Raw genomic sequence first — 28,000 nt, 5'->3', positions numbered from 1 at the left:
CAAAAGCGGTATACACATAAAAATTCGAAATTTGTTTTCCAAAAAAATAACTATTAATATTTGAATACGAGAATAGACCTTCATTTAGAGTTTCACTATGGGTAAACTATCAATTTTATAAGTTTTACCGCCTTCTGATTTTGTTGATAGGGTATTCGATGCACATACGAATTTGGACTTTTGCTCCGACGAATGATCCGTTTGGATTAAATATTTTCAGAGTTCGATATAATTGTGCATTTTATCGAAAACCAAATATTAACGCAGAAGCAGTGCACTATTTCGAGATTGGTTTTGGACCTTGGCAACGGTAACAAAACAAATAAATATACAAAGTTAGTAATTCAGTCGTTAGGTGTCGAGTGTTGTCTGTTCTCTTATGACAAAATATCGAACCAGACTTGGACACCATAAGATAATTTATCGTGATATACAATAATCTAAGCCTTAGTACTATATAGTAGGTGAATATACGATAAGGTTAGATCGCACACTATTATTTTTACAGTTTTTGAGTGTGCAAATAAACTGTAGATGTACATTAAATAATAATTATTAAAAACACACACACTGAGGATTTTAACAGTCATTTCTGCTAAAATAAATCGATAACGAGAACAGACAGAGAACAGACAATTGACAATCCAGCATCAATTGTTTAAATTGAGTAACGTTTACGAGAGGGTGGAAATATTGTTGTTTTTCAGTGTAGTGTTAACAAGGATCTTTTAAAATGATGTGCAGAGTGACGCCAATTCGAGGTTCGAAGTTGAAGCTTACTAAATGAGTTTATATATTATTGCTATTATTTCTAGTATTATACTTGATTCTACAATTAGCATATGCATAACGAATACACGGTAATCTTTTTTAGTATACGATAATTTTAAAGAGAGAATCGATAATTTTGTTCTCTGAGGTTGGCAAACCTGTATTGAACTAAAGGGTGCGACCAAGGATGTTATAAATAGAGGATCTGTTCATATTTATTGTCATCCTATTAAATCGATGAAGCCAACAAACAACCGAGCATCGGCACGTCTGAATGGCTACTATTGTTTCCACCATAGTCTGATTGGCTACTTTCGTTTCCGCCATGATTGTTGGCTCAAAACATTGCGATCCTATTGGGCGGAGTAGGCAGAGTAGGGGTGGCGAAACTGTGATGTATGTCTTCAAGATTTTGTTGTAAGGGCAGATCCTCTATTTTATAAGATCCTTGGGTGCGACGACGAAAAAAAATATTTCTGCTACTAATTATTTCTCAACGATGTGTTAAAACAGAAAAGGAAAGAAAGAAAGAAAAAACTTTGAGGTGACTAGCACATGTCAAATTTGGTGAAAATTACTCAAAAGGCCTAAGAACTTTGGGGCAAATACGCAAAAGTGGATTATACAGAGTTTTATCTTCTCAACTAATTCTCCTCTTTCATAACAGAGTTAAGGCATACCGTTGTTCTCTTATGAAACCATAAGTATATAACAAATCTTTAAGGAATGAGCCAAAAAAAATATGACCATAATGCAATGCACAGGAAAAACAAGAAGAAAGACCAGTGAAAATACCATGCACTAATGCCACGAGCGCAATGAAGAAAAAAAAAGAGTATAATGTAGGTCACCATATGCTTGAAGCATGTCCATGAAGAAAATGTTAACTTTTGAGGGAGAGGTACGATATTATTAACATGCACACCATAAAATGTTTATATGAGCATGCATCATATTGTCTAAAACGTGATAACGGAAGTTGCGTAGCATTTGCTGGTAATAAACAGCAGGTGATTGCTTTTGCTCCTTAACACAACACTGTTGTCAAAACAAGTTACCACTACTAACTCGTGTCGTTGGTTAGACAAACGTCATGCTGCGGAAATAAATATCCGAGTTTGAGAGTATGTAATTCGGTGGAAGAGAATTTTGTTTTAATGGAAATCAAATAAAAATAAATAGAAATAGAATAAAAGTTGAATGAAAGATTGTCAAGATGAAAATAATAATAATAATAATAATAATAATAATAATAATAATAATAATAATAATAATAATAATAATAATTATTATTATTATTATTATTATTATTATTATTATTATTATTATTATTATTATTAGCAAACCCGCACGTCCTACGCAAGCGCAGGACACTATTGCCGTCTGAATGATCGAATGTTTATATATTAATCTCCCCTCCCCCTTCCCCCAGGCTTCTACCGTCAAAGTGAAAATGTTTAAAAGGAAAGCCTTTCAAGGCTCGAATGTCATCTATGTTGAAAATTTGATCGAGATCGGTCAGGTGGTTCAAGAGTTATTTAGTTTTACATATCATATACATATATCCCCTCCTCTCCTATACTAAGTTCTATCGTCAAAGGAATATAATAAAAACCACCCCAGGTCCGAAACTCATCTATGTTGATAATTTGATTAAGATCGATTCAGTGGTTTAAGCGTGATGAAGCAACAGAGACAGACACTTTTTTTTATTCTTTTAACATATATGCCCCCTTCCCCTCCCCTACATTGTGCCGTCAAAGTGAAATGATGAAAGCATTCCAGGTCTGAACTTTATCTATGTTGAAAGTTTAATCGAGATCAGTCTGGTGGTTCAAGTTTTATTCATTTTTATATATTTGCCCTCCTTCCCTCCTCACCCTAAGTTCTACCATCAAAATGAAATAATAAAAACACTTTCTAGGTTCGAATTTCATCTATGTTGAAAATTTGATTGATATCGTTCGGGTGGTTCAAGAGTTATTAACTCACGAACATAGTCACTTTTATTTCTATATTTATTGATTTTTGTATATCTCCCCCTCTTCCACATCTCCTACGTTATTCCGTCAAAGTGAAATGGTAAATTCCATCCCAGGCACGAACGTTGCTCGTTTGGTTCAAGAGTTATTATGCTTTATTTATTTATTTTTTTATAATTCCCCTCCTTACCCCACCTTAGTTCTACCGTCAAAGTGAATAGCTAAAAACACTCTCAGGCCAGAACTGTATTTACGTCAATAATAATAATAATAATAATAATAATAATAATAATAATAATAATAATAATAATAATAATAATAATAATAATAATAATAATAATAGAGGTCGGTTGGGTGGTTCAGGAGATTAAGAGTCAGAAATATAGTCACTTTCAATTTGGATTTGAAGTTTTTTTTTGTTCACAGACACCTCTATTAATATATCATCATCATCATAGGTATTGTGCCCTTATTGGCTGGTCACTTTCCGCAGCTGAGAAGCTTTCATGCTTCACGGTCTTCACGTATGATCTTTCTGTTTCTATATCGTCCATTAATCGAAGCCTCCTTCGCTCTCTCCCTCTCTTTCCTGCCACCATACCCTCTAGCACATCCATCATGCTGCAGTTTCTTCGATTACGTGCTCATCGGCATATTTCGATTTTCGTGGACATCCCCACAGTATTTTTATCTTCGAATCTCATCGTGCTCATCTCCACGCTACCAGCTGTCAACTGCGGACACCTGTCTTTGTGCCGTGGGGGGTGGGGATGGAAGCCTTGTTGTCATCTCGACGTTCCCAGAGGCCAGGTGTGCACCTTGGTGCTGGGGGAGGGGGTGAAGAAAACTGTAAAAGGCCAAAACACGATACTGGGATTACAGTACCACATTGTACTTCAATGTAGTTCACAAGGACCGCTATGGGCAAAGATCTGTTACTGTATGAAGGATATCAGTATCATTTCCAGAGGAAGAATAGAGATTCTACAACATGGGTAAGTGAAAATCGTTAACCGGGAGTGAAATATACCGGTTTCTAGAAGGAATCAGTGTCGATGACAATGTTCCTCAGGACATTGATTTCGTTTATTTTTTTTTCTGTATCAAGTGACAATGATGAAACGGGTGACGAGATTTATTCCGCGGAGAGCGATGCGAATGAAACAAATTTAACAAGTAAAGCATTTTTCGTATTCTGACAAACTTTACAGATGTTATTTCATTTTTGCCACATAGAAAAAATGACGCGTTCCTGTACCTACCTTGAAGCACAAAGTTATGGTGTCAACGTTAAAAATTGCAACAAAACCTGAAAATGAACACTTATGTTTGGGAATTGGAAGCATGATTAAAGGAAAGGCACTTAAGTGCTGTAGCAATCTCGTCCGCCATTTATTTACATTGTATTGGTTTCAAAATTTCTTTTTCTTTTGTGAAACGCTAAACTTTTGCTTTGTAGGAAAAACTACGGTTTATAATAGTCTATTATAAAAACTTTTGAGCAGCCCACAATCACATATTGTCATTTTTTACATGCAGATGACATTTCTAAGTCTTTGCAGTCAGTTCTGGGAAAGGAAATCGCACTTTCGAACGTACCACCGCATCTCTCACAAACGAAATTCTTGGTACAGTGTATGGAAGCCTGTCTCGCTCCTTGACCACATATGACGTTATCACAACTCCCTCTGTTACTCTCTAACTCCCTCTGTTGCTCGCTAACGACTGAACGTATCGCGATAAAACAAACACCATTCCTTTTATGAGTTTCAGCTCTACAAATGCAAATAATTTGTAAAAAGAATGCATTTCTAAGTCGAACTGCTCCTTTAATAACTACACTTACCAAAGCTAAATTTGACATAAACCTAAAAATAATGGATATACTCTTTTACCTAACTTCGATTTGACATTTTGTTCTCGAGTTTTGGCTGTTTCTACTCTTTTCCGACAAATTTTCTAGTGGTCATAGCACCGAAAGAAAACATTTATACATCCAGGTCGATCTGTACTCTTCGTCTTATTTTGGTGGCCGGATTCACCTCTGAAACATTTTTGGTGTTACTTTGAAACACCCTAAATATATATATATATATATATATATATATATATATATATATATATATATATATATATATATATATATATATATATATATATGATGTTTTCTGGCCATCCACTTCTTCATATAGTCTTTTGTCCATATTTAAGTAAATAAATACGAATCTTCTTTGGATGTTTAGAGGCTTCTCAGCAAATCAAAATACTAAAGTATTCTGCTTACAGATGCTAGAATATGTTCATTTAAAGATATACAGGGTGTTTCAAAACAACACCGATAACCTGACACCAAGACAAGACAAAACGTATAGACCAACCCGGGTGCACAAATGTTTCCTTTCGGTGTTATAGGGTGACGAAAACATGAAAAACTGAAATTTAGAAGTCCACAGCTCCAAATCTGTTGCACCTACGGTAGTCGGGTCAATACTTTACTTAGGAACTAATACATACACTACCAAAAATGCATATTTCAGAATCCTGAGGTAGGCCTACTCGCGGAACAATATTTATAGAATGAGTTTGGCTACGGTCATATAATTTGAAGTACTCAACAACTACCTCTACAAAAAATGTTGCGGAAGTACCACAGGATTCTGAAACTCATATATTTGGATAGGGCAGATGCTAGTTCCGAAGTGAAGTCTTGACCCTACTACGGTAGGTCCCATAGTTTTGGAGCTGTGGACCTTTAAATTTCATTTTTTTAATGTTTTCGCAGCTTATGACTCCGAAAGGAAGCATTTGTGCACCCAGGTTGGTCTATACTTTTTGTCTTATCTTGGTGTCAGGAATCACATCCCAAACGTTGTCGGTGTTGTTTTGAAACACCCAGTATAGATAGGCACATTTCTTGACGAAGTGTGCACATTCAACGTAGTAGGAACAAAAAATCCTTGTATATTGCACTTTTTTCAAATTTTCTGTAGTGGTATATACGAGTATTATTAGGAGAGGTTTACAAAAATGTCAATCATGAAAAACATATGAGCTATTATACTTCCTGCGAGAACGTTCATGTTAAAAGCAAACCAAATAAGTATATAAAACAATAAACATAATTTTTTAATGTACACTCACGTTCAACAGAGCATTTCTCTTAATAACTTATATATAATTAAGAAATATGAATAAACTTCTTCAGGTTTACTTCTTTCAATTGAATTAAAATTGCTTAAATAATAATATGAATGAGCATAAATGTATTGAAAAATTTGAAATGAATTTCTTAGTTTAACATCCCACGATATGCCCTTTGGAACAAAGGACAACGATAATTAATGAGGGCGAATTATTGTAAAATTAAAGTTTCGTACTCTTCCATCGGGAATCAAACCCGGGACTAACGTACACTACAGGCACAAGCATTAGCCGCCACAATACCACCAAGGGGAACTTATTAAAGACGAACTTAACTCAATTCTGAACATGAGTGTACCCGGTGTTATAGCTTCTCTTTCATGGAAAACGTTAATTTTAATTAGTAATTACCTTCTTTCTCCCATCGCACTTCACTAATAGGATATCCACTAACGTGACAGTCAAAATAAGCGTCCTTTCCAGCCACTACACTCTTATCCGCCATTGCTTTTATAAATGGAGGTCCGTAGATGTTGATCTTTGCCGAATGGCGCTCCACACCCACTTGGTTTGTCGCCACACATTCGTAAACGCCACCGTCCTCCGGGCGCAATGACGTGATGTTCACGTAACTGATAACACTGTCACTATCTACACGATTACTTACTGCCACGCGAGGGTCTTGGGGCAAGGCAGCCCCATCAAGTAACCACGTCACTGCTGGAGGGGGATTCCCAGAAGCCACGCAACGCGCTGAGAACGGCGGGCCAGGGTGCAACGTCTGAGGGGAGAAGGTACTGAGAAAAATAGGCGCTGCATCTGAAAAGAAAAAATAAAAGAGCACTTTTCACTAATAATTGTATTTCAGAAAATAAATGAATAAATAAAAGTTGCATATTAGTTTACCAATTTGCTGATTGAATAATGAAAAAAAAAACTTACGTATAAATATACATACATAAAGATACGTGGTTTCTAAACCAAATAATTAAAACTTCATTTAAAATAAATGCATTATAACCCTGAAAATAAACTCATTTAGTTATTGATATTGATAGCATGATCAAATATTGAGTTTACACCACTTCAATTTCAAACAGAACAAAACAAATTCTTAAATTATGGACATTAATATTTCACGTATTGTAAAATAACCTCTACTTTTATCTAGTAAGAGTATATTTCTGTAAGCATCAATGAATATATATATATATATATATATATATATATATATATATATATATATATATATATATATATATATATATATATATATATCGGTGATTGCTAACTTTTGCAATCTTTTGTACTGGTTGATCACTATTCTCCCAGATTGTACCTTATATTTTGATAAAATGTTTCAATTTAACAATTATCTTTGCTCGTATTACTTCTCCATAAAAGCTGTAATAGATTGAAGTCGTTCGGTTTATAAAAATGAGTACGGAAATAGGATTAAACTGATGCTAGTTGTGAGCTGGTTCAATTTTCATTGTATCAGGTTATCTCACTCGCAATTGCACAACTTGTAGCTTCTAGGGAATACTCTAAGTATCGGTAATAAAACAATCCAGCTCAATTAAAATAATAATAGTATCACCATAATGATTATTCTGCTATCACTGGTGTTACAAATAGAAAACATTTGGTGCATTACGATCGTCGGCTATTCCTTTTGCCATGATGCGGGCTGCGGTGGCTCAGTGGTGGAGTATTCACCTCCGGTAAGTGGGGTCGTTGGTTTAAACCCTGCTCATGCCAAGTGAACTTTTTTTTTGACAAACATCGTGTGCGTGGGTTTTCTCGGGGTTCTCCCATTTTCTCAAACTTTCTTCATATGATAACACCATTTCATTCATTTCTCATCATCACCGTCTCACTTAGCTTAGTCGGCATAAACGTGGGACGTAAAACTGACAGATTTCATTTCATTTCCTATTTGCCATGATGTACCGTCTTTCAATTGTTGTTTTGTTCATTTCCTACATTTATTTACTTCATGCGCCAATGACACAGTGAGTTTAACTTTCCATCACATGAAATAATTTTATCAGGCGGCGGATGCAGTGGAGCTGTCTGAAGCGTTAGGCTGATCGTCGAGAGCCTTAACCCATAATATGTTTGAGTTCCACTGAAGAACATAAACATATTTTACTGTTCTTGATGTTTCTTTGTTATATCACTGTCGTTAAATCTAGTAGTAAAGACTTGGAATCAGGAAACTCAGTAACTGGCAAATGTTAGGTTAATCAGCAACATCACTTTTCTTTTAAGAAAAGTAATAGAGTGCTCATGTCTGGTGTAGGAGGTCCATGGATCAATTCCAAGCCATGCGAGATTGTAGTTGACATTTTGTTCATGTAGGTTTTCTTGAGATTCTCGTCTTCTCACCTACATTCTCATTCTACTAATCATTAATCATCCGACTCATTTAACCTAACAGCATAAATATGAAATGTTAAATTTAAAATTTCGTGTCATTTTACTATTCTGCACTTTTCTTATGATCATGGGTGAACTATAACTTTCTAAGTAAGAAAAGTTTTTGGCGGGAGTTCCATTTCTATGCATCAAATTTGTTCAATTCTAGCACTGTCCTCGTCTACAGTGATGAACCTACTCGCACGTACTGTCAGAATTGCAAACAGGAATTATGTCAAATGAGAAACAAAATTCTCCAAAATAAACCTTCTCAATTTAGGATATATTTCCAATTCCAGTTTCGTATGATGATCATCCCAAACAGCAAGGAATACTAAATAAAAACGCATAAAATTGAAGACACATCAGAAACGATAGAACATATAACAGGCTAATGGCGCATTGACTCCCATAGACTATCCAAAAAGACACAAGAACGTTGCGAAAAACATTTTGCAATTTCTAGAGTATAAATGAAACTAACCTCCGATAGTAAACCATATTACATATAAGTAGTAATTGCCCCACTCTGTCTAACTTTGGACTTTGACCCCGACCTTTATCACGTCATAGGTCAAAGGTCAATGACCTAGGGGTACATAGGACCACCCCCTCTAAATTTTGGCAGGAGTACCATGGCCCACCCCCTAAATTTTCGCAAGGGTACATAGCACCACCCCCATTAAATTTTGGAAATTGCCAAATCTAAAAATTTGGTGTGGTAGCTTAGGACCATAGTATGTACCTCTATCAGTATTGGGTGTCTATGTCGTTCCCTTTCATGGGTAAAAAATTGCCAAAAATTCAAATTTCGGGGTTTTTTGACCTAATTTATCCCCTTTGATGAGGTATTATTACCCTATATAGTTATATGGGCGTATACAGGGGTCTATTACCTTTCATAAGATATGGGTACATTAATGCAACCCTTTAAATTTTTGGGAGGGGTACCTTGACTCACCCCTTAAATTTTGGAAATTGACCAATTTAAACATTGGGTATTATAGTACAGGACCCTAATATGTATTATGATAAATTTGGATGGTCCACCTCGTTCCCTTCTAGGGGTACAAAATTGCCAAAATATAAAAGTAAGCAATACGTTATACCACGTGTTTGGTTTTTGGTCGATTTTATCCCCGTTGATGAGGTGTTTTTATCCTATATAGTTATATGGTCATGTATAGGGGTCCATTCCCTTTCATAAGATATGGGTATATTTGTGCACTCCTTTAAAAATTTGGGAGGGGTACTTTGGCCCACCCCTTAAATTTTAGAAATTGCCGAATTTAAACATTTGGTATTATTGTACTGGACCCTAACATGTATTGTGATAAATTTGGGTGGTCCACCTCATTCCGTTTTAGGGGTACAAAATTTCCAAAATATAAACGTAAGCAATACGTTGTACCACGTGTTTGTTCTTTTGGCCCATTTTATTTCCTTGGATGAGGTCCTATTACCTTATATAGTTATATGGTTATGTATAGGGGTCTATTTCCTATCATAAGACATAGGTACATTTGAGCACCCCTTAAAAAATTTGGGAGGGGTACCTTGGGCCACCCCTTCATTTTTAGAAATTGCCGAATTTAAATATTTGGTATAATAGTATAGGACCCTAATATGTATTACTATAAATTTTGGTGGTCCACCCCGTTCCCTTTCATGGGTACAAAATTGCCAAATTTTTAATACAACCACGTGTTTCGTTTTTGACCTAATTTATTCCCTTGGATGAGGTCCTATTACCTTATATGGTTCTATGGTTATGTATAGGGGTCCGTTACCTATCATAAGACTTAGGTACATTGTGTACCCATTTAAATTTTTGGGAGGGGTACCTTGGCCCACCCCTTTAATTTTGGAAATTACCCATTTTATATATTTGGTATTATAGTATAGGACCCTAACAGAGATTACTATAAATTTGGTTGGTTCACCTTGTTCCCTTTTATGGGTACGAAATTGCCAAATTTTAATACATTCAGGTGTTTCGGTTTTGGCTCAATTTATCCCCTTGGATGAGGTCCTATTACCTTATATGGTTATATGGTCATGTATATTGGTCCATTTCCTATCATAAGACATAGGTACATTTGTGCGCCCCGGGAGGGGTACCTTGGCACACCCCTTTAATTTCGGAAATTGCCCAATTTAAACATTTGGTATAATAGTATAGGACCTAATATATATATATATATATATATATATATATATATATATATATATATATATATATTACTATAAATTTGGATGGTCCACCTCGTTCCGTTGTAGGGGTACGAAATTGCCAAATTTTAGTACAACCACGTGTTTCGTTTTTGACCTAATTTAGTCCCTTGGATGAGGTCCTATTACCTTATATGATTATACGGTCATGTATAGGGGTCCATTTCTTATCATAAGACATAGGTACATTGATGCACCCCGGGAGGGGTACCATAGCCAATCCCTTAAATTTTCTAAATTTTCCAATTTAAGCATTCGGTATTATAGTACATGACCTCAATATGTATCATGATAAATTTGGGTGGTCCACCTTATTCCCTTTCATGGGTAAAAAATTGCCAAAATATAAAGATAAGCAATATGTTGTACCACGTGTTTGGTTTTTGGCCCATTTTATTTCCTTTGATGAGGTTTTATTACCCTATATGGTTATATGGTCATGTATATAGGTTCATTTCCTATCATAAGACATGGGTACATTGATGCACCCTTTAAAAATTTGGGAGGGGTATCTTGGCTCATCCACTCAGGTTTAGAAATTATTTAATATAAGCATTTGGTATCTTCGTACAGGTCTTCAATATGTACCACTATAAATTTGGATGGTCCACCTCGTTCCCTTTCATGGGTAAAGAACTACCAAAAATCAAATTTCGGAGGTTATTGACCCCTATTTAACACGTTATATGGTTTATTACCTTCATATGTTTATGTTCCCTTTTAAATTTGGGAATTATCAAATAACAAAATCCGATAAACGTTTTCTAGGACCCATTGGTATTCCTCTTATGGCCAAATATTCAAAATTTAAAGGTTATTGACCGGCTTTATTATTGAATAATTACAGGTTTTATTACTTTTTTCATAAGACACAGGTGTGTTTGTGTACCAATCTTAAATTTTGGGAGGGGTACATTTCTTATTGTCATATCAATAATTGGTAATTGTTCTTAGAATTGGGTGGTATATCTTTCTTTGGGTAAATCATTGTCAAATATGAGTATGATCACGCGATCAGTTATTGGCCTATGATGGGATTAGGAGTCCAGGACATTGGTACATTTAAACTTTCTAGGATAATTTGAGAATGCGTCATTGGCCTTGATTATTACAGCCTATGGACCAAATATAAACGTAAGCAATACGATGCACCATGTGATTGACCTTGATGAGGTAGTGTACAGGGATACATAGCTAACCTTATTGAATCTTATGACTCATAGTCTTAAGGAAATACATGCTACAACACTGGCAAAGTTATTGTTGATGCAATTTGATTGGTTGATCACTATCTTTCGTGCAATCTGATTGGCTGATCACTATCTTTCGTGCAATCTGATTGGTTGCTGATTTTCAAATCTTTGCTGCATTCAGTTTTGTTTTGTTTAACATTTAAAAAAGTTTTTGAAATTTTTGTTTGAAATTTTTTTTGTTTGAAACTTTGGTTTGACATTTTTTTGTTTGATATTTTTAGTTTGAAAATTTTTGTTTCGAAATTTTTGTTTGAAATTTTTGTTTCAAAATTTGAAACTTTGGTTTGAATTTTTTTCGTTTGAAATTTTTAGTTTGAAAATTTTGTTTCTAAAGTTTTGTTTAAAAAATTTTTGTTTGAAATTTTTGTTTCAAAATTTTTTGTTTGAAATTTTTTGTTTTGACATTTTTGTTTCAAAATTTTGTTTGAAAATTTTTCGTTTGAAATTTTTATTTTTTTCGTTTCAAAACTTTAAAAAATTGTTCGAAATTTTAGTTTAAAAAATGTTCGAATTTTTTTCTGTTTAAAATTTTTTGTTTGAACATTTTTGTTTCGAAATTCTTGTTTGGAAAATTTTGGTTTCAAATTTTTAAGTTTGTGCACTATTTAGTGAAGAACCGGAACTGCTTAGAAGAAAATTTTTTAATAAACACTTCTGACCAGAGTATATACACTTGTTTATTAAAAACTAAATTCCAGTGTAACCGTTTCAACAACGTAACGTTGTCTTCATCAGACACTAACTGAAAGAGATATCTTAGAGCGCAGTTATTTATACTAAAAGTCCTATCCACTTACCACTGAGCCTACCCACCACTGGATCATCTGTTAGCAATATACGAATACACCGAAGCCATAGATCAGTATAATCCTGACCGCCGGACTTTTAGTATAAATAACTGCGCTCTAAGATATCTCTTTCAGTTAGTGTCTGATGAAGACAACGTTACGTTGTTGAAACGGTTACACTGGAATTTAGTTTTTAATAAACAAGTGTATATACTCTGGTCAGAAGTGTTTATTATTTCTTTAGTGAGTTCCAGAGTCGTGATGGATAGAGTTGCAAAGAAAATTTTGTTTGAAAATTTTTGTTTCGAAAGTTTTGTTTGAAATTTTTGTTTCGAAAGTTTTGTTTGAAATTTTTGTTTCAAAGTTTGGTTTGACATTTTTAAAAGTTTGTGCACTCATTAGTAAAGAACCGGAAGTGTTTAGAACTAAAACCTCTGGCAACATTGTGGTGCAATAGTACACGTCAGAACATGATGCAACGTCATCAGTTTTGCATGATATATAAGTATCGTTCGAGTTAGTATTCATAATAACATCATCATGGCTACTTGTCTGCAGTTTCTAAACACACGTGATGTCATGAAATCATTTACCAAGATTACTGATTTACAACAGAATGTACCTTATAGAATCTTAGCTAGCCAAATGATCCCTACAAAGTTTGGATTAAGAATCGTAGTGAAGCTTGAAAATGATAAGAATATAATTTTACCAGCAAGATATTTTCCCATGGAAGCATCAAAACAAGAAGAAGTGCTGCGTTTCTTAAATACTGGATCTGTATCTTTATGTTACAAAGGATTCTTGGGTTGAAGTCATCAATTTGAATTTAGTACACAGCCAGATTCGTCAGCAATTGTGATGAAATCATGAATTCAAACGTCAGCATATTCCTTTGACGTCAGACATAGTTGTATGAATTTGGTTGGTCAGCATGACGTCAGAAACTGTGATGAAACCATGAATTCAAACGTCAGCACATTCCTTTCCAATGACGTCAGCCGTAGTTCTATAAATCAAACAATACACTGTCATCCCACGAAATCATTTGAGCAAGTGCTTTTCAGGAGGAAAGATGTGTACTTCTAACGATAAAGAGTTCATCTTCGCAAGCTATTATCCAATAAATATATTTCAAACAAAACATGTGATGATTGGTATCAGTGCTAGAACATTTGAACCAGTGATTCGATTGGGCAAAGCAGAACAATTTGGTGTACAACTGACCGGTGAAGAATGGCAAATATTATGTTCACGAATCGACCAAATGAACGATTATTTTCATGATGAGCTAAATGTGACCATAGTCGAATCATTAGGCTTAAATTATGAAGTGGTGATGCGTACAGTCCTCGAAGAGAAGATGGTGCTGTTACGTAAAAAGAGTACATTCCATGTCCCTCGCAACATGGTGTATCTAACGCAAACGGAATGGAACAAATTCATCAGCGTATTTCAGTGTGTTAAACATGCAGTGGAAGTGTGCAACAAAACAAGTATATTCCTGAAAAAGTATTATTTTGAAAAATGTGTTATGCATATTGTACAACATGTATCTAGATATTGTGATGGTTGTCAACATCGTTCGTGGGTGCATACCTGTATTGATAAACAGTTTATTTGTGATCAAACGGACATTGAGTTTCCACCAATTGATATTGCAATAGACCTTAAAAGACTTTAATTGAAATTAAAATTATATGCTAAAGACAAACTAGTGCAAGAAGTTCAAAATACATTGTATCGACAATATCCAGAACCACTATCTGGTATGGATGTATGTGGAGTGTAATAAAATGATCCATTTCAATGAATTGTTTTTTTTTTTCATTTCAAGTACAACCCCATGTTCTGAAGTCTATTGCACCACAGTGTTGCCAGAGGTTTTAGTTCTAAACAGTTCCGGTTCTTTACTAATGAGTGCACAAACTTTTAAAAATGTCAAACCAAACTTGAAACAAAAATTTCAAACAAAATTTTCGAAACAAAAATTTTCAAACCAAATTTTCTTCTAAGCAGTTCCGGTTCTTCACTAAATAGTGCACAAACTTAAAAATTTGAAACCAAAATTTTCCAAACAAAAATTTCGAAACAAAAATGTTCAAACAAAAATTTTTTAAACAAAACTTTAGAAACAAAATTTTCAAACTAAAAATTTCAAACGAAAAAAAATTCAAACCAAAGTTTCAAACAAATTTTGAAACAAAAATTTCAAACAAAAATTTCAAAAACTTTTTTAAATGTTAAACAAAACAAAACTGAATGCAGCAAAGATTTGAAAATCAGCAACCAATCAGATTGCACGAAAAATAGCGATCAGCCAATCAGATTGCACGAAAGATAGTGATCAACCAATCAAATTGCATCAACAATAACTTTGCCAGTGTTGTAGCATGTATTTCCTTAAGACTATGAGTCATAAGATTCAATAAGGTTAGCTATGTATCCCTGTACACTACCTCATCAAGGTCAATCACATGGTACATCGTATTGCTTACGTTTATATTTGGTCCATAGGCTGTAATAATCAAAACCAATGACGCATTCTCAAATTATCCTAGAAAGTTTAAATGTACCAATGTCCTGGACTCCTAATCCCATCATAGGCCAATAACTGATCACGTGATCATGTACTCATATTTGACAATGATTTACCCAAAGAAAGATATACCACCCAATTCTAAGAACAATTACCAATTATTGATATGACAATAAGAAATGTACCCCTCCCAAAATTTAAGATTGGTACACAAACACACCTGTGTCTTATGAAAAAAGTAATAAAACCTGTAATTATTCAATAATAAAGCCGGTCAATAACCTTTAAATTTTGAATATTTGGCCATAAGAGGAATACCAATGGGTCCTAGAAAACGTTTACCGAATTTTGTTATTTGATAATTCCCGAATTTAAAAGGGAACATAAACATATGAAGGTAATAAACCATATAACGTGTTAAATAGGGGTCAATAACCTCCGAAATTTGATTTTTGGTAGTTCTTTACCCATGAAAGGGAACGAGGTGGACCATCCAAATTTATAGTGGTACATATTGAAGACCTGTACGAAGATACCAAATGCTTATATTAAATAATTTCTAAACCTGAGTGGATGAGCCAAGATACCCCTCCCAAATTTTTAAGGGGTGCATCAATGTACCCATGTCTTATGATAGGAAATAGACCCCTATACATAACCATATAACTATATAAGGTAATAGGACCTCATCCAAGGAAATAAAATGGGCCAAAAGAACAAACACGTGGTACAACATATTGCTTAAGTTTATATTTTGGAAATTTTGTACCCCTAAAACGGAATGAGGTGGACCACCCAAATTTATCATAATACATGTTAGGGTCCAGTACTATAATACCAAGTATTTAAGTTCGGCAATTTCTAAAATTTAAGGGGTGGGCCAAGGTACCCCTCCCAAATTTTTAAAGGGGTGCACAAATATACCCATATCTTATGAAAGGGAATGGTCCCCTATACATGACCATATAACTATATAGGATAATAACTCCTCATCAACGGGGATAAAATCGACCAAAAACCAAACACGTGGTATAACGTATTGCTTACGTTTATATTTTGCAATTTTGTACCCCTAGAAGGGAACGAGGTGGACCATCCAAATTTATCATAATACATATTAGGGTCCTGTACTATAATACCCAATGTTTAAATTGGTCAATTTCCAAAATTTAAGGGGTGAGCCATGGTACCCCTCCCAAAAATTTAAAGGGTTGCATTAATGTACCATATCTTATTAAAGGTAATAGACCCCTGTATACGCCCATATAACTATATAGGGTAATAATACCTCATCAAAGGGGATAAATTAGGTCAAAAAACCCCGAAATTTGAATTTTTGGCAATTTTTTACCCATAAAACGGAACGACATAGACACCCAATACTGATAGAGGTACATACTATGGTCCTAGGCTACCACACCAAATTTTTAGATTTGGTAATTTCTAAAATTTAATGGGGGTGGTCCTATGTACCCCTGCCAAAATTTAGGGGGTGGGCCATGGTACCCTTGCGAAAATTTAGAGGGGGTGGTCCTATGTACCCCTAGGTCATTGACTCCGGGCCAAGGTCATTGACCTTTGACCTATGACGTCACAAAGGTCGGGGTCAAAGTCCAAAGTTAGACAGAGTTTGGCAATTACTACTATATATCACCCAAGTCCACTACTTGAACCCTAAGGGAACAATCGGTCGAAAATAAAAGTGTGAAAAATTTCCAGGCCAACCATTCTGAGCGAGGTTTTCTTGGATTTTCCTCATGCACACCATGTAAATGCTGAGATGGTATTTCACATAACGGTCAAAGGCCGCTTCGTTTCTCCCTTTTCCATTCGTTTCTTCCTACTCAATTTCCGGGGTAGTGCGATTGCCAAGGGAAGTCACCCTTCATTTGTGAAGAGCTAACATAGTTAGAGATGCAGAAAGCCTAGAAATCTAATTCCTAATCCTAATACTGTACTTAAAAACGATAAAGACAATTTATGTATAGTATATTGCGACTCAGGATTCACAACGGATATAACGGTACTTACAAATATACCGGACATTACTGTAATCAGCGAAATGGACCAAGAAGTGACCCTTATAGCTGTGACACTCACAACACATGTACAACATTTAGTACAAAATATAGGGAATATAAAGACCTAGCAGACGAAATAAATAAATAAATAAATAATACGTGAATATCGGAAAGTTACAAGAAGACTAATCATTATCTTAGATACAGCCATTGTCCCTAAAAGTGCTGTGAAACAATTGGAACATAGACGCCCATATCTTATTTTTTATATAAAAAAGAAAGAAAAACATTCAAAAATAGTAATTCTAGATACCGTCGCATGGTTAGGAAGTTCTTTGCAGAATAACTCTTCAAATAATCTGCACTTACCAGAAATGGCCTTGCAATTACAGTATTAAATTACCAGTTTAAACCGAAATTATAATAATAGTAATAATAATAAACTTTGGTCTCTGAGATATCTTGGTCTTAGGTATTAATGATTTATATTAGGAGGTTTGTGAATCATTAAATCATCTGCACTTCGAAATAACTGAAAGGATGATCAAGATTCTCATTGCATACAGCCGAGGCCTGCAATAACACCTACTCAGTTGCCGTGAAATATTGGTGCTCCCACTATATACAAAAGCTGAAGATATCGAGAGAGAGACACACACACACACAAGAGATTGAGAGAGATAGGAGTTGAAATAGAAGAAAGAAAGAGAAGGGGCAAGAAAGAGAATGGAATGGGAGACGAATGAGAAATGAACGAATACCTTGCCTCCGGCACAATCGAAATGATATATGAAATCGCTATTCGCTTCACCTATGCTATTATATCTTTTGTCTGGTCTTCCCACGAGTCCGTGTTTTCATCATTTTTACGTTAGCAGTACTTTTCTCCTGAACAATACTCAGTTTAAATTTCCAAATCTACTCTGAGGAGAAAATAACTCGCTCATATCGTTGTTACAATGATCTATATGTAGCCCATAAAAGGCCTATCAAATTCCTTGATAAAGTTGGAATATAATTTGAAAAATTGTAGTTATTTATATTAGTGGGTCAGGTTATATCAAGGAATATTTATTGACTATTCAAATTTTGCGGTAGGAGATTACGGATATAGTTCTTTAAAACTGGTACATGTTGTGAATATTTATAAATATTTAGAGTTAGCTGAAGGTGATTATAAAAGTGTAGGAATTAAGCTGTAGAATACGTCAATGTTATACAATTAAAAAGTAAAGAAACAGGAAAGAAGATTAAACCATATTGGCTGCGACGACTCATGAAGCCTGGGACCTACACCAATCATAAAACTGCTTTCTCTCACGTATGAAGAATTCGGTTTGATTCGTGGGACTTCCTTCCGAACGCACACTTGAGAAAACAGAAATCCACCAGCAACGTTGCCAAACTTAGAGAACATGGATAAGAAGCGAAAATGGACAGTACTTAAGAATTATAACACGGCCACTAACAATTATTCGGATTAAACAATAACATTAATATTCTATTAGCAAGACTGACCCCATACGCAGATGAAATTATTGGAGATTATCAGTGCGGATTTAGACAAAATCGATCAACTATCGACCAAATATTTACCATTCGCCAAATACTCGAAAAAAGTGGGAATACAATACCCGATACTTCAACTATTTATTGATTTTAAAAAGGCGTACGACTCGGTTAGGAGAGAAACATTATACAACTTTCTTACGGAATTTGGAATACCGAGAAAGCTCATTAGATTAATTAAGATATGTTTAAATGAATCCCAAAGTAAAGTACGGGTAGGAAAATTTTTGTCCACGAGCTTTCACGTCGAAAATGGCCTGAAACGAGGAGATGCGTTGTCGCCATTACCTGGTATTATTCTATTTTGTCCTGGAATACGCTATAAGGAAAATGAAAAATAGCAACCAGGGCCTACAGTTGAACGGTATTCACCAGGTTATGGCATATGCTGATGATGTAAATTTAATAGGGTATGATAGGAGAACAATAGAAAGAAATGCGGAGATCTTATTAAACGCTTGCAGGGACATGGGTTTAGAAGTAAATGCAGAGAAAACTAAATACATGGAAGTGCGTCGGGACCGGAATACAGCAAATTGTGGATGCGTTAAAATATTAAATAATACTTTTGATAAAGTGGATAGTTTCAAATATCTAGGATCAATATTAACAGAGAAAAATCATATTCATGGAGAAAATAAATGTCGACTCAAAGCAGGGAATTCGTGTTACTATTCGGTTCAAAATCTCTTGTCGTCGCGAATTCTGTCGAGGAATTTGAAGCTTAAAATATACAAAACGATAATCATGCCTGTTGTTCTGTATGGCTGCGAAACATGGCCACTTACTCTGAGGGAAGAACATAGACTGAAAGATTTGAGAACAAGATCCTGAGACGAATACTCGGACCTAAGAGGAACGGGAATGGGGAATGGCGGAAACTTCATAACGAGGAACTACATAATTTATATGGTGTACCCAACATTGTTAGGGTCGTCAAGTCTAGGAGGGTTAGGTGGGCGGGTCATGTAGCTAGAATGGAAGAAAGTAGAAACGCTTTCAAAGTCTTGACTGGAAGACCAATCGGAAAACGACCATTAGGAAGACCTAGGCGCAGATGGGAGGACAATATTAAGATGAATCTCGCAGAGATTTGAATACAAAGTAGAAACTGGATGCAGTTAGCTAAGGATAGAAGTCAGTGGAGAGCTTTTGTGAACGCGGCATTGAACCTCCGAGTTCCATAGGCCATAGAGTCAGTTTGTTAATTAGTTTAAACGATAACATTAATAATAGCAAAAATGTACAATAGTGACAACAACAATAACATCGAAACGAAACTTAGCGGCAATCTGGCAACACTGCAGCCTCAGAAGACGATCTCTGTACAGCGTGAGGACGGCACAGGCAACATTTCATAGGTGGGGTTGACTACCGGGGCACACCCTTGCGTTTTATTTGGGTGGTGAAATTAATAAATCTAAGTCTAGTTTCACGACTTGTCGCTATTACTATAAGTACGACACATATAAAATACAAAGACAGTGTGGGAGACTCGGATTATATTCTCAGTGAGAGCTCATATTGTTCGGATACTATATTAAGCTGTAGATCCATGTCTCATATAGCCTCAGTGCAAAATCAACAAACCAACCAATAAATATAACAATCTCTATTATACATAAAGTAAAAATGTACCAGTCTGGGAGTGATGCTAATATGCAATCTTCAAACCATGTAAGATATACGAGCTACATAAATATCTAGGGCAAAATTCCTTATTATAAAAGGAAGACCGCCCCAGTCTTTTTCTCAGTTAATTCCCACACTCACAACCAGGCTAATAGTTTCCGCTTGCTTCGCTGCCTTCTACCCAATGCCAAGAGATGTCGCTAGCATCGAGGTAATATTCAGACTAGGCGCTGGCATGTGGGAATAACTAGTCTCATAACACTTGCTTCATAATTGTGCGAAGATAATGTCCTAGCTTCACAATCGGAAAGTTCTTAGTTTTAATCCCATAGTCAGCCGTCTTGACTTGTTCTTTTCAGATTTATATATATACTAGCTATCTCCTTCGCAAAATAAACTTCGGTGTACAAACTATACCATTTCACCTTACCAAGAAACCTAACCTCTCTTGTGTCAGTTACTGTGCCGGCGAGGACCAAGTATAGCATACGTACTTGCGAGCAAAGCACAATTACAGCACTTAGGGGTCTGACGAAAGTTTTCGCTTTCGGAGGGTGTCTTGTTTTTTGAACTTCATCTTACATCTTTTCATCTTATTCATTGTCATTTGGGCTTCGGCCCTCGGCTCTTCCATCACGATGACAGACTTTGGCGAAGATACCGGATTTTCGAATGTCGGTCATGATTTAGGATCACTACCTCTTAACATCGGGCCTAACGGTCGCCAGAAAACGCAGCCACGTATTGTTACGGGAACATCTCGTTCAGACCGTAACACTATTTCTCCATCTACCTACGCTGACTGCATAACTAAAGGACATCGGATACGTTCTCGATCTCTCTCTGATGGCGAACAAACCCTCGATCCGAAGAAGCAACGAATTACTCCCAACGTTAGCCAGACTACACCTCCAACTGCTAGCCATACTATGGATTGGGCATCCACTTCAGCCGATAATCAACAGCAACCACGTCAATCAGAACCTGTATACAACTTCTTACTAACAGACTATGATCCGAAGTATGACACTGTTCGTGCTGTTTTCCAGCAATTAACCAAGTATGTCCCTCGTCCTGAGATTCGTGAAATTGTTAAAACACGCCGTGGTATCATTTTGAAATCCAGTAACCCGAATTTCGCCACGCATGTCCGTAACAAGGCAACGTATGAAATTTTTGGGACGAAAGCAAAGATTTCCACTTTGCAACCGAGTACCCACAAAACTCCTCCTCCACCACGGCGATCTCCTATGTTGTCTGTAGTGATTCGTGGTGTAGAACCCGATCTTACTGATGACGAAATTCTTGCTGAACTTCATCAGGAAGGACTACCTATAAAACGCTGTATTAGGATCAAGAACAACCAGGGTCCAACCTATCTCGTTCGAGTGCTAACAGATCAACAACAGTTGATTGATCAACTTCTCTCCAAGGGCGCCTATATATATCGACGCCGATATAAGGTCGAGCCATCTCGCACGCCAGCACCTATGCCTGTTCGATGCGAGAAGTGTCAACAGTATAACTCGCACCCAACATCAGAGTGCACAAACACCATCAAATGTGGTTATTGTTCCCGCGAACATCCTACTAAAAGCTGCCCAAACCTTCAAGAACCACCACGTTGTGATCGCTGTTCTGAGCGTCACCCAACATACAGCTATAAATGTAAAGCTAAGCCTCAGCCTGATCCAGCTAAGCCTGAACTTGTTGTTCCTATACGTTCGGTCGATACACCAACTCCACCAGCAAATTCATTACGTCATCCAGTTACTGTAGAAGATCTACTCCGTTTTCTCACTATTTCATTACAGAACATTCATCCATTTCTTCGCAACCATATTCTAACTCAAATAATGCACGCAGCCAAACTATTGTTTAATTTACAACTACATGCAACCTATTCGGGACCAACAGTGCACTTTCAAATCCAACCACTTGAGGTTTATGTTTAATATGGATAATTCAACCTATTCACTTATATTCTTTCTCATTATGAGTTACAACTTACTTTTTCTTAATATACGATCTCTGTTGACACATCAAGTACTCTTCACCCAGCTCCTTCAGGAAGAACAAATTGCCGCATTTGCACTAAATGAGACTTACCTTGCACCATATCTAACGTGTTATATACCAAAGTATCATCTACTTCGCCACGACGCTCCAACAGGCCCACGTCTCTACGGAGGCACAGCTATTGGTATTCGGCACAATCTTCCTTTTCGTGCAGTTACGGTTCCACCTGCCCTTCACCTTCCCGAACACAACATCACGACGGTCTATTTTCGAGGCCGCACAGTTACCCTTGTCACCATTTACTATCGTCCAGGACGAGCTATTAATTATGATTTCTTCCGCCACATTGATTCCAATTTCCGGCATTACATTATCATGGCCGATCTAAATTTTCATAGTCGCTCACAACGTGACAAGGACAACTTTTTAGATTTTGTTCGGAATGAAACAGGAGCTGAATTCCATAATTTACCGAAACCTACGCGTCCTATCAGTAACACTACTCCTGATGTAATCATAACCTCATCTTCCCTCTCTCAGTCCATCCATATAACTGTGCTTGACTCCATAGGTAGCGACCATGTTCCCATCAAAGTCGAACTTCACTGTTCTCCTAGCACTCAGCCTAAGCCCTCTCCTCAGAAGGTCTACTGCTACCGTAGGGCAAATTGGGAGCAATATCGTTCCGACTTAGACGCTGCAGTAACTTCATTCACTATGCCTAGCACACAACACGAACTCGATAGGACAATAACTGATCTAACTACAGCCCTTCAGCACGCAGCACAACGTTCAATTCCAACAATTGAAGTTCAGTTACATAAACCTAAGCTACCTCCGCAATACTTACCATTTATTACAGCCTCACGCAGAGCTTTCCGTGAATATCTCACTACGGGCAACCTAGAAGCACTTCGTCTGCATCGCCAATACTTAAGGATAACTCATAACTATATCGTTGCGTTTAAGAAACGTCACTGGATCGAAACTTGCAACACACTTGCTAATGAAGCACATCCTACAAAATATTGGCGCAAATTTCATCAACTAACTGGTAGAGTTTCTCGTACGCCATACTCCATTGTTCATAACCACCAAGCAGTTCTTACGGATACGGACAAGGCCAACATATTTGCTTCCTATTTTCAAGGCATTTTTACACCACTACCTGGTTGGTATACACCCGACCGCCTACAGTCAGCTATCAACCGACGTACTGATGCAACATCTGCTTCCTTTCGCCCATCTGCTGATCATACTTTAGAACCAAATAATCCTCTAACCATGGAAATTCACCCCGAAACTATTAGTAATGCACTTACAGGCAAACGGAATACTGCACCAGGCTTTGACTCTGTTACATACGTTCTCGTCAGACAGGCGTCTCATTCTTTCCTCCTCTTTCTTAGCAGCATTTATAACTTTATTCTACGAACAGGATTTTTTCCGCTCGACTGGAAGTACTCCAAAGTTCTTCTTTTCCCTAAACCAAAGAAACCTCCATCAGAAGTCACATCGTACCGTCCTATTCACCTCACAAGTTGTCTCTGCAAAATCTTGGAACGAATCCTTGTACGTCGCATGCACGACCATCTCAATTCACATAACCTTATTCCAATTCATCAAGCTGGATTTAGGCCACATTTTAGCACTCTCGATCAATTATTCCGTCTCACCACAGCAATTTATAATCAGTTTAATACAGGATATCCTTCTTGCCTTGTAACCTTTGATTTAGAAAAAGCTTTCGACAAGGTTTGGCACCCTGGTTTACTATACAAACTTCGTAACTACCTCCTACCAACCTCTTACATCAGATTCGTACATTCCTTCTTAATAGGGCGAATAGCTTATATCTCGATCAATGGAACGTTATCTCATCCCATCTTCTTACAATCTGGGGTACCGCAAGGCTCATCTTTGTCTCCTTTATTATACTTATTGTACGTCGCGGACCTAGTCGTTCCTAATACTACCACAATATTTCAGTTTGCAGACGACACTGCATTTTTCACAACTGCCCGTACTGTACGATCTCTTAATAAAACCATGCAAGTAGCTATTGACGCATTCGTGCGTTGGTGTCATATATGGAGGTTGAACATTAACTCTTCAAAAACACAAGCCATAGTTTTCTTGCCACGTAGACGCCGCTCTCGAATACATCGAAATCCGAATCTACTTCGTCTTCAGGTTGATCTTACGCCTGTACCCGTGTCAACCACTATTACGTATCTCGGTGTCATTTTTGACACTCATCTTACATGGATTCCACATCTTACCAAACTCGTAGGCCAAGCACAAAACCGACTTAATCTCCTGAAACGACTAGTTGGCACAACCTGGGGGCTTCGAGCACGTACCGTAATCAATACATATAAAACATTCATGCGGAGTACGTTAACATATGGACATACAGCTTGGATATCTGCACCGTTAAAATTCTACCAAAAACTTGCTATCCTCGAGCGTCATGCTATACGCCTAGCATATCGTATAAGACTGCCGCATCCAACGAGATTACTTTATGAGATGATAGACTTTCCGCCATTACTAAATCATCTTGAACAACTTCGTATACGTTATATCTGCAAACGATTTGCTCAGCACCATCCCCTGACGCTTGAAATCCTCCGCTACGACCGTGATAACGATGCACCGCCCAATTTTGTTGATACTCCTCTTCAGCACTTCATGACACTATATCATTTACAGTTAGATAACGATATGCTGGACCCCGAAATCTTTGCAATTTATCGCCCGCATGAATTTTCATCTCATATCTATCCATCATACGCACCGTAAGAACCTACTAACAAGGGCCTCCTCTGTCAATCATCAGTTCCTGAATCGCCCCAGGAACAGAAGATAACTTCATTCGTCTAAACTAACATAACCTAGTGTTGTGACGTCTAGAGCACTTCATTTCATCTATTTCATCAACTCCATTTGCACCTTTATTATTATTATTTTTTTGAGTCAAATTTACCTTTTATTCCATGCTTTGTGTTAATGTAATACCTGACAATGCTAACATGTTCATTTGTAGCACTTAAAATATTCCTGTTCATGTACGTGTTTTTCAATTTATGAATAACTTCACTTAATCCATGTTAATATAATGAATGAATGAATGAATAAAGAAATAATAAATATAAAACCTCTTAGACCACCTATATTTCCTTCAAATCAATAAATCAAATTGAAGCACTTACCCGAAGAAAGGGCACAACCCTTTAACCGGGATGACGGACAAAAAAAAAAAAAAAAAAAAAAAAAAAAAAAAAAAAAAAAAAAAACTATACCATTTGGTTTTGGCATCAGAGAAATATTTGAGAGAAGCAAAACCTAGAAATAATGCACAGAAATGTGTATAGGGAATTAACCTTTAAACGCCAAAGGGCTCAACTATTGCGTCAAGTATTCAATCCTCAATAGCTCAGCCCCTAGTTACGCTAGGAAGACAATTTTGGTATCAATGTATTTCCGAAGGTTGAAGCTTATCACTGATGTATGCATTTTAGGTATTTGGGGGTACCATGGCGGAGAAGGGGAGGTCAAATTTCGTGTTTTTCTTTTGCATCAAGTTTTTTTTTCAGAATTCTTCCCCCCTTGGGATAACAGTCATAAAAATGAGTATGTGAAGCAATGAAGTAGTCCACTACACGTCAATACCCTGCAAAAGTACTTGTTACTTATGTAGGGGGAGTAGAGGAGGGGCAAAGTTGGCCAATTTCTGAGTCTATCTTTTTAACGTAATTTACATTTACTTTCAGGACGGGTTTCATAAAACACAAGATATCTCTCCACTGAATTAATCTACAAAGATTTTTATCTTGTTGGAATTTGAGTTCTATAAGATATCCAACGATGTATCAATCATGACTCTTAGGGATGTCAACAAGGCCCACAACGTGAGGATCTGCAACAACCCTTCGAAAATGATATGCAGGGCGTTTTTATAGGACTTTCATCCTAAATTTTTATCTCACTTTGTGTTGCGGCAATGGCTACCATTTTTTATGCTATTGTCACAAGTGTATTGTCTACACATTAGCTTCATTTTGTCAGCGTAGAGTGACTGTAAGGGTTGACAGGGACCCCCAAATTCAAATTTTTAAAAATATTTTTAGGATTTTTGTTTCTTTTTCTTCTTCTACGAATAGGGAGGGAATTGCACAAGTTTTATCTCGTTAGAATCACCGTTTCACATGGTTTCTAACGAGGTATCTAGAGATGGACACGAGTCGAGCTAAAACTCGACTCGACTCGAAACTCGAAGCGAATTCGAGTTGAGTTTCAAGTCGAATCAAAGGTGATTTTCTCGAGTCGAGTTCCGAGCCGAGTTACTGTTTAGAGGTCGAGTTTCGAGTCGAGTCGAGTTTGATAAACGGATCGCTCGTTTAGCTCGTTTAGCTCGTTTTAACTCGATTTGAAATCATGGCCTGATTAGACTGAAAGCGAAATCTATGAGAAATGTAGGCAATAATATGGAATATTTTTAATGTTGCTCACGAGATGGGATACTGCTCGCATCTTGATTCGTCTCGATTGACAAGACAATACATTTTTATAACGAGACAGCCTCAAATGTCGTGAGCACCAATGTAAATACCAGTATACACAGTAATTCTTACCACCAAGGCTGAGAACTGCACGATCTAACTTTCCAGCCGAAGCAGAAGCCCAACCCAGGTAGTGATGTTAACTGGCTCAGTTCGGTTCAACTTAGAGAGCAGCTCGAGCCGGCTCGGTTGAGATGAGGCATCAGCTCGGTTTGTTTCGGCTCGAGCCGGCTCGGTTGGGTGAGCTGTTGGCTCGGCTCAATAGTAAAGAAGCTGTGAGCCGAGCCGCTAGAGCCGTTGAGAACCCTAAACCCGAGCCGAGGAGGTTTGAACATATGTTGCCGGTGCCCTTTAACTATCAACGATTTTTGGTTCGAGTCCGGATACTTGCTTCTTCGGAACTCAAATCCAGAACCTCGTGAACGATGTCCTTGCCTTCTAGACTTCACGACGACCGAGATTAGCAGTCAACTAGTTTCTAGTATTAAGATACAAACCGCCTATCATTCATGTTCATACACGGTGGTGTTGTTATAATAATAATAATAATAATAATAATAATAATAATAATAATAATAATAATAATAATAATAATAATAATAATAATAATAATAATAATAATAAAAGTGCACTATGTTTTTAAATTTGTTTATTACATTTGTCTATTTATTTTCTTGAAGTTTCAATTGAACACATTTTTTGACCCATTTTAGATTCACGATACTGAAATTTCATGTGGCGATCTTTTGTTACTGGTAAATACGTCAAACACAGGTTTTGTTAAAATATTATATGTTCTTAAAGAAAGTACGTTCACAACAAGAGATGAAACTCTGTTAGTATTACCTTTCACTAGTATTTCGTAGATTTTTTTTTTTTTTTAGTCATGGGACGAATCTAGAAGTTCTTTGAGTAGGGAGCACAAGAGTCTGATTCGGTAGTTTGCGTCAGTGCAATGCGAAATGCCCGTTTTAGTTTGTGATAATCGTTATAGTACTTATAACTGCTTCTTCCAGCTTTTGTGTTGCGTTGAATCCCGCAAAATTTTGAGAACATTGGTACGGAAT

General features: G+C 36.6%; 1 protein-coding gene across 5 annotated transcripts in view; it reads right to left on the bottom strand.

The window, feature by feature from the left end:
- LOC145688072 (cell adhesion molecule Dscam1-like) overlaps window positions 1–28,000 on the bottom strand; it is a 1,774,182-nt gene that overhangs the window by 284,634 nt on the left and 1,461,548 nt on the right. For all 5 annotated transcript variants that reach the window (XR_014131839.1, XR_014131838.1, XM_081761792.1 and 2 more), the window contains exon 14: window positions 6,306–6,713. Coding sequence is in view for 3 of the 5 variants with exons in the window: in XM_081761792.1 (XP_081617918.1) it covers window positions 6,306–6,713 (408 nt within the window). In the remaining 2 variants the exon portion in view is untranslated. The remainder of the gene's footprint in view (window positions 1–6,305; window positions 6,714–28,000) is intronic.

The sequence above is a fragment of the Thermobia domestica genome, chromosome 6 (genome assembly GCF_964235325.1).
Source record: "Thermobia domestica chromosome 6, izTheDome1.hap1.1, whole genome shotgun sequence".
Classification (NCBI taxonomy): domain Eukaryota; kingdom Metazoa; phylum Arthropoda; class Insecta; order Zygentoma; family Lepismatidae; genus Thermobia; species Thermobia domestica.
Note: the sequence above shows the minus strand (reverse complement) of the source record. Positions and strands in the feature narration are given on the sequence as shown.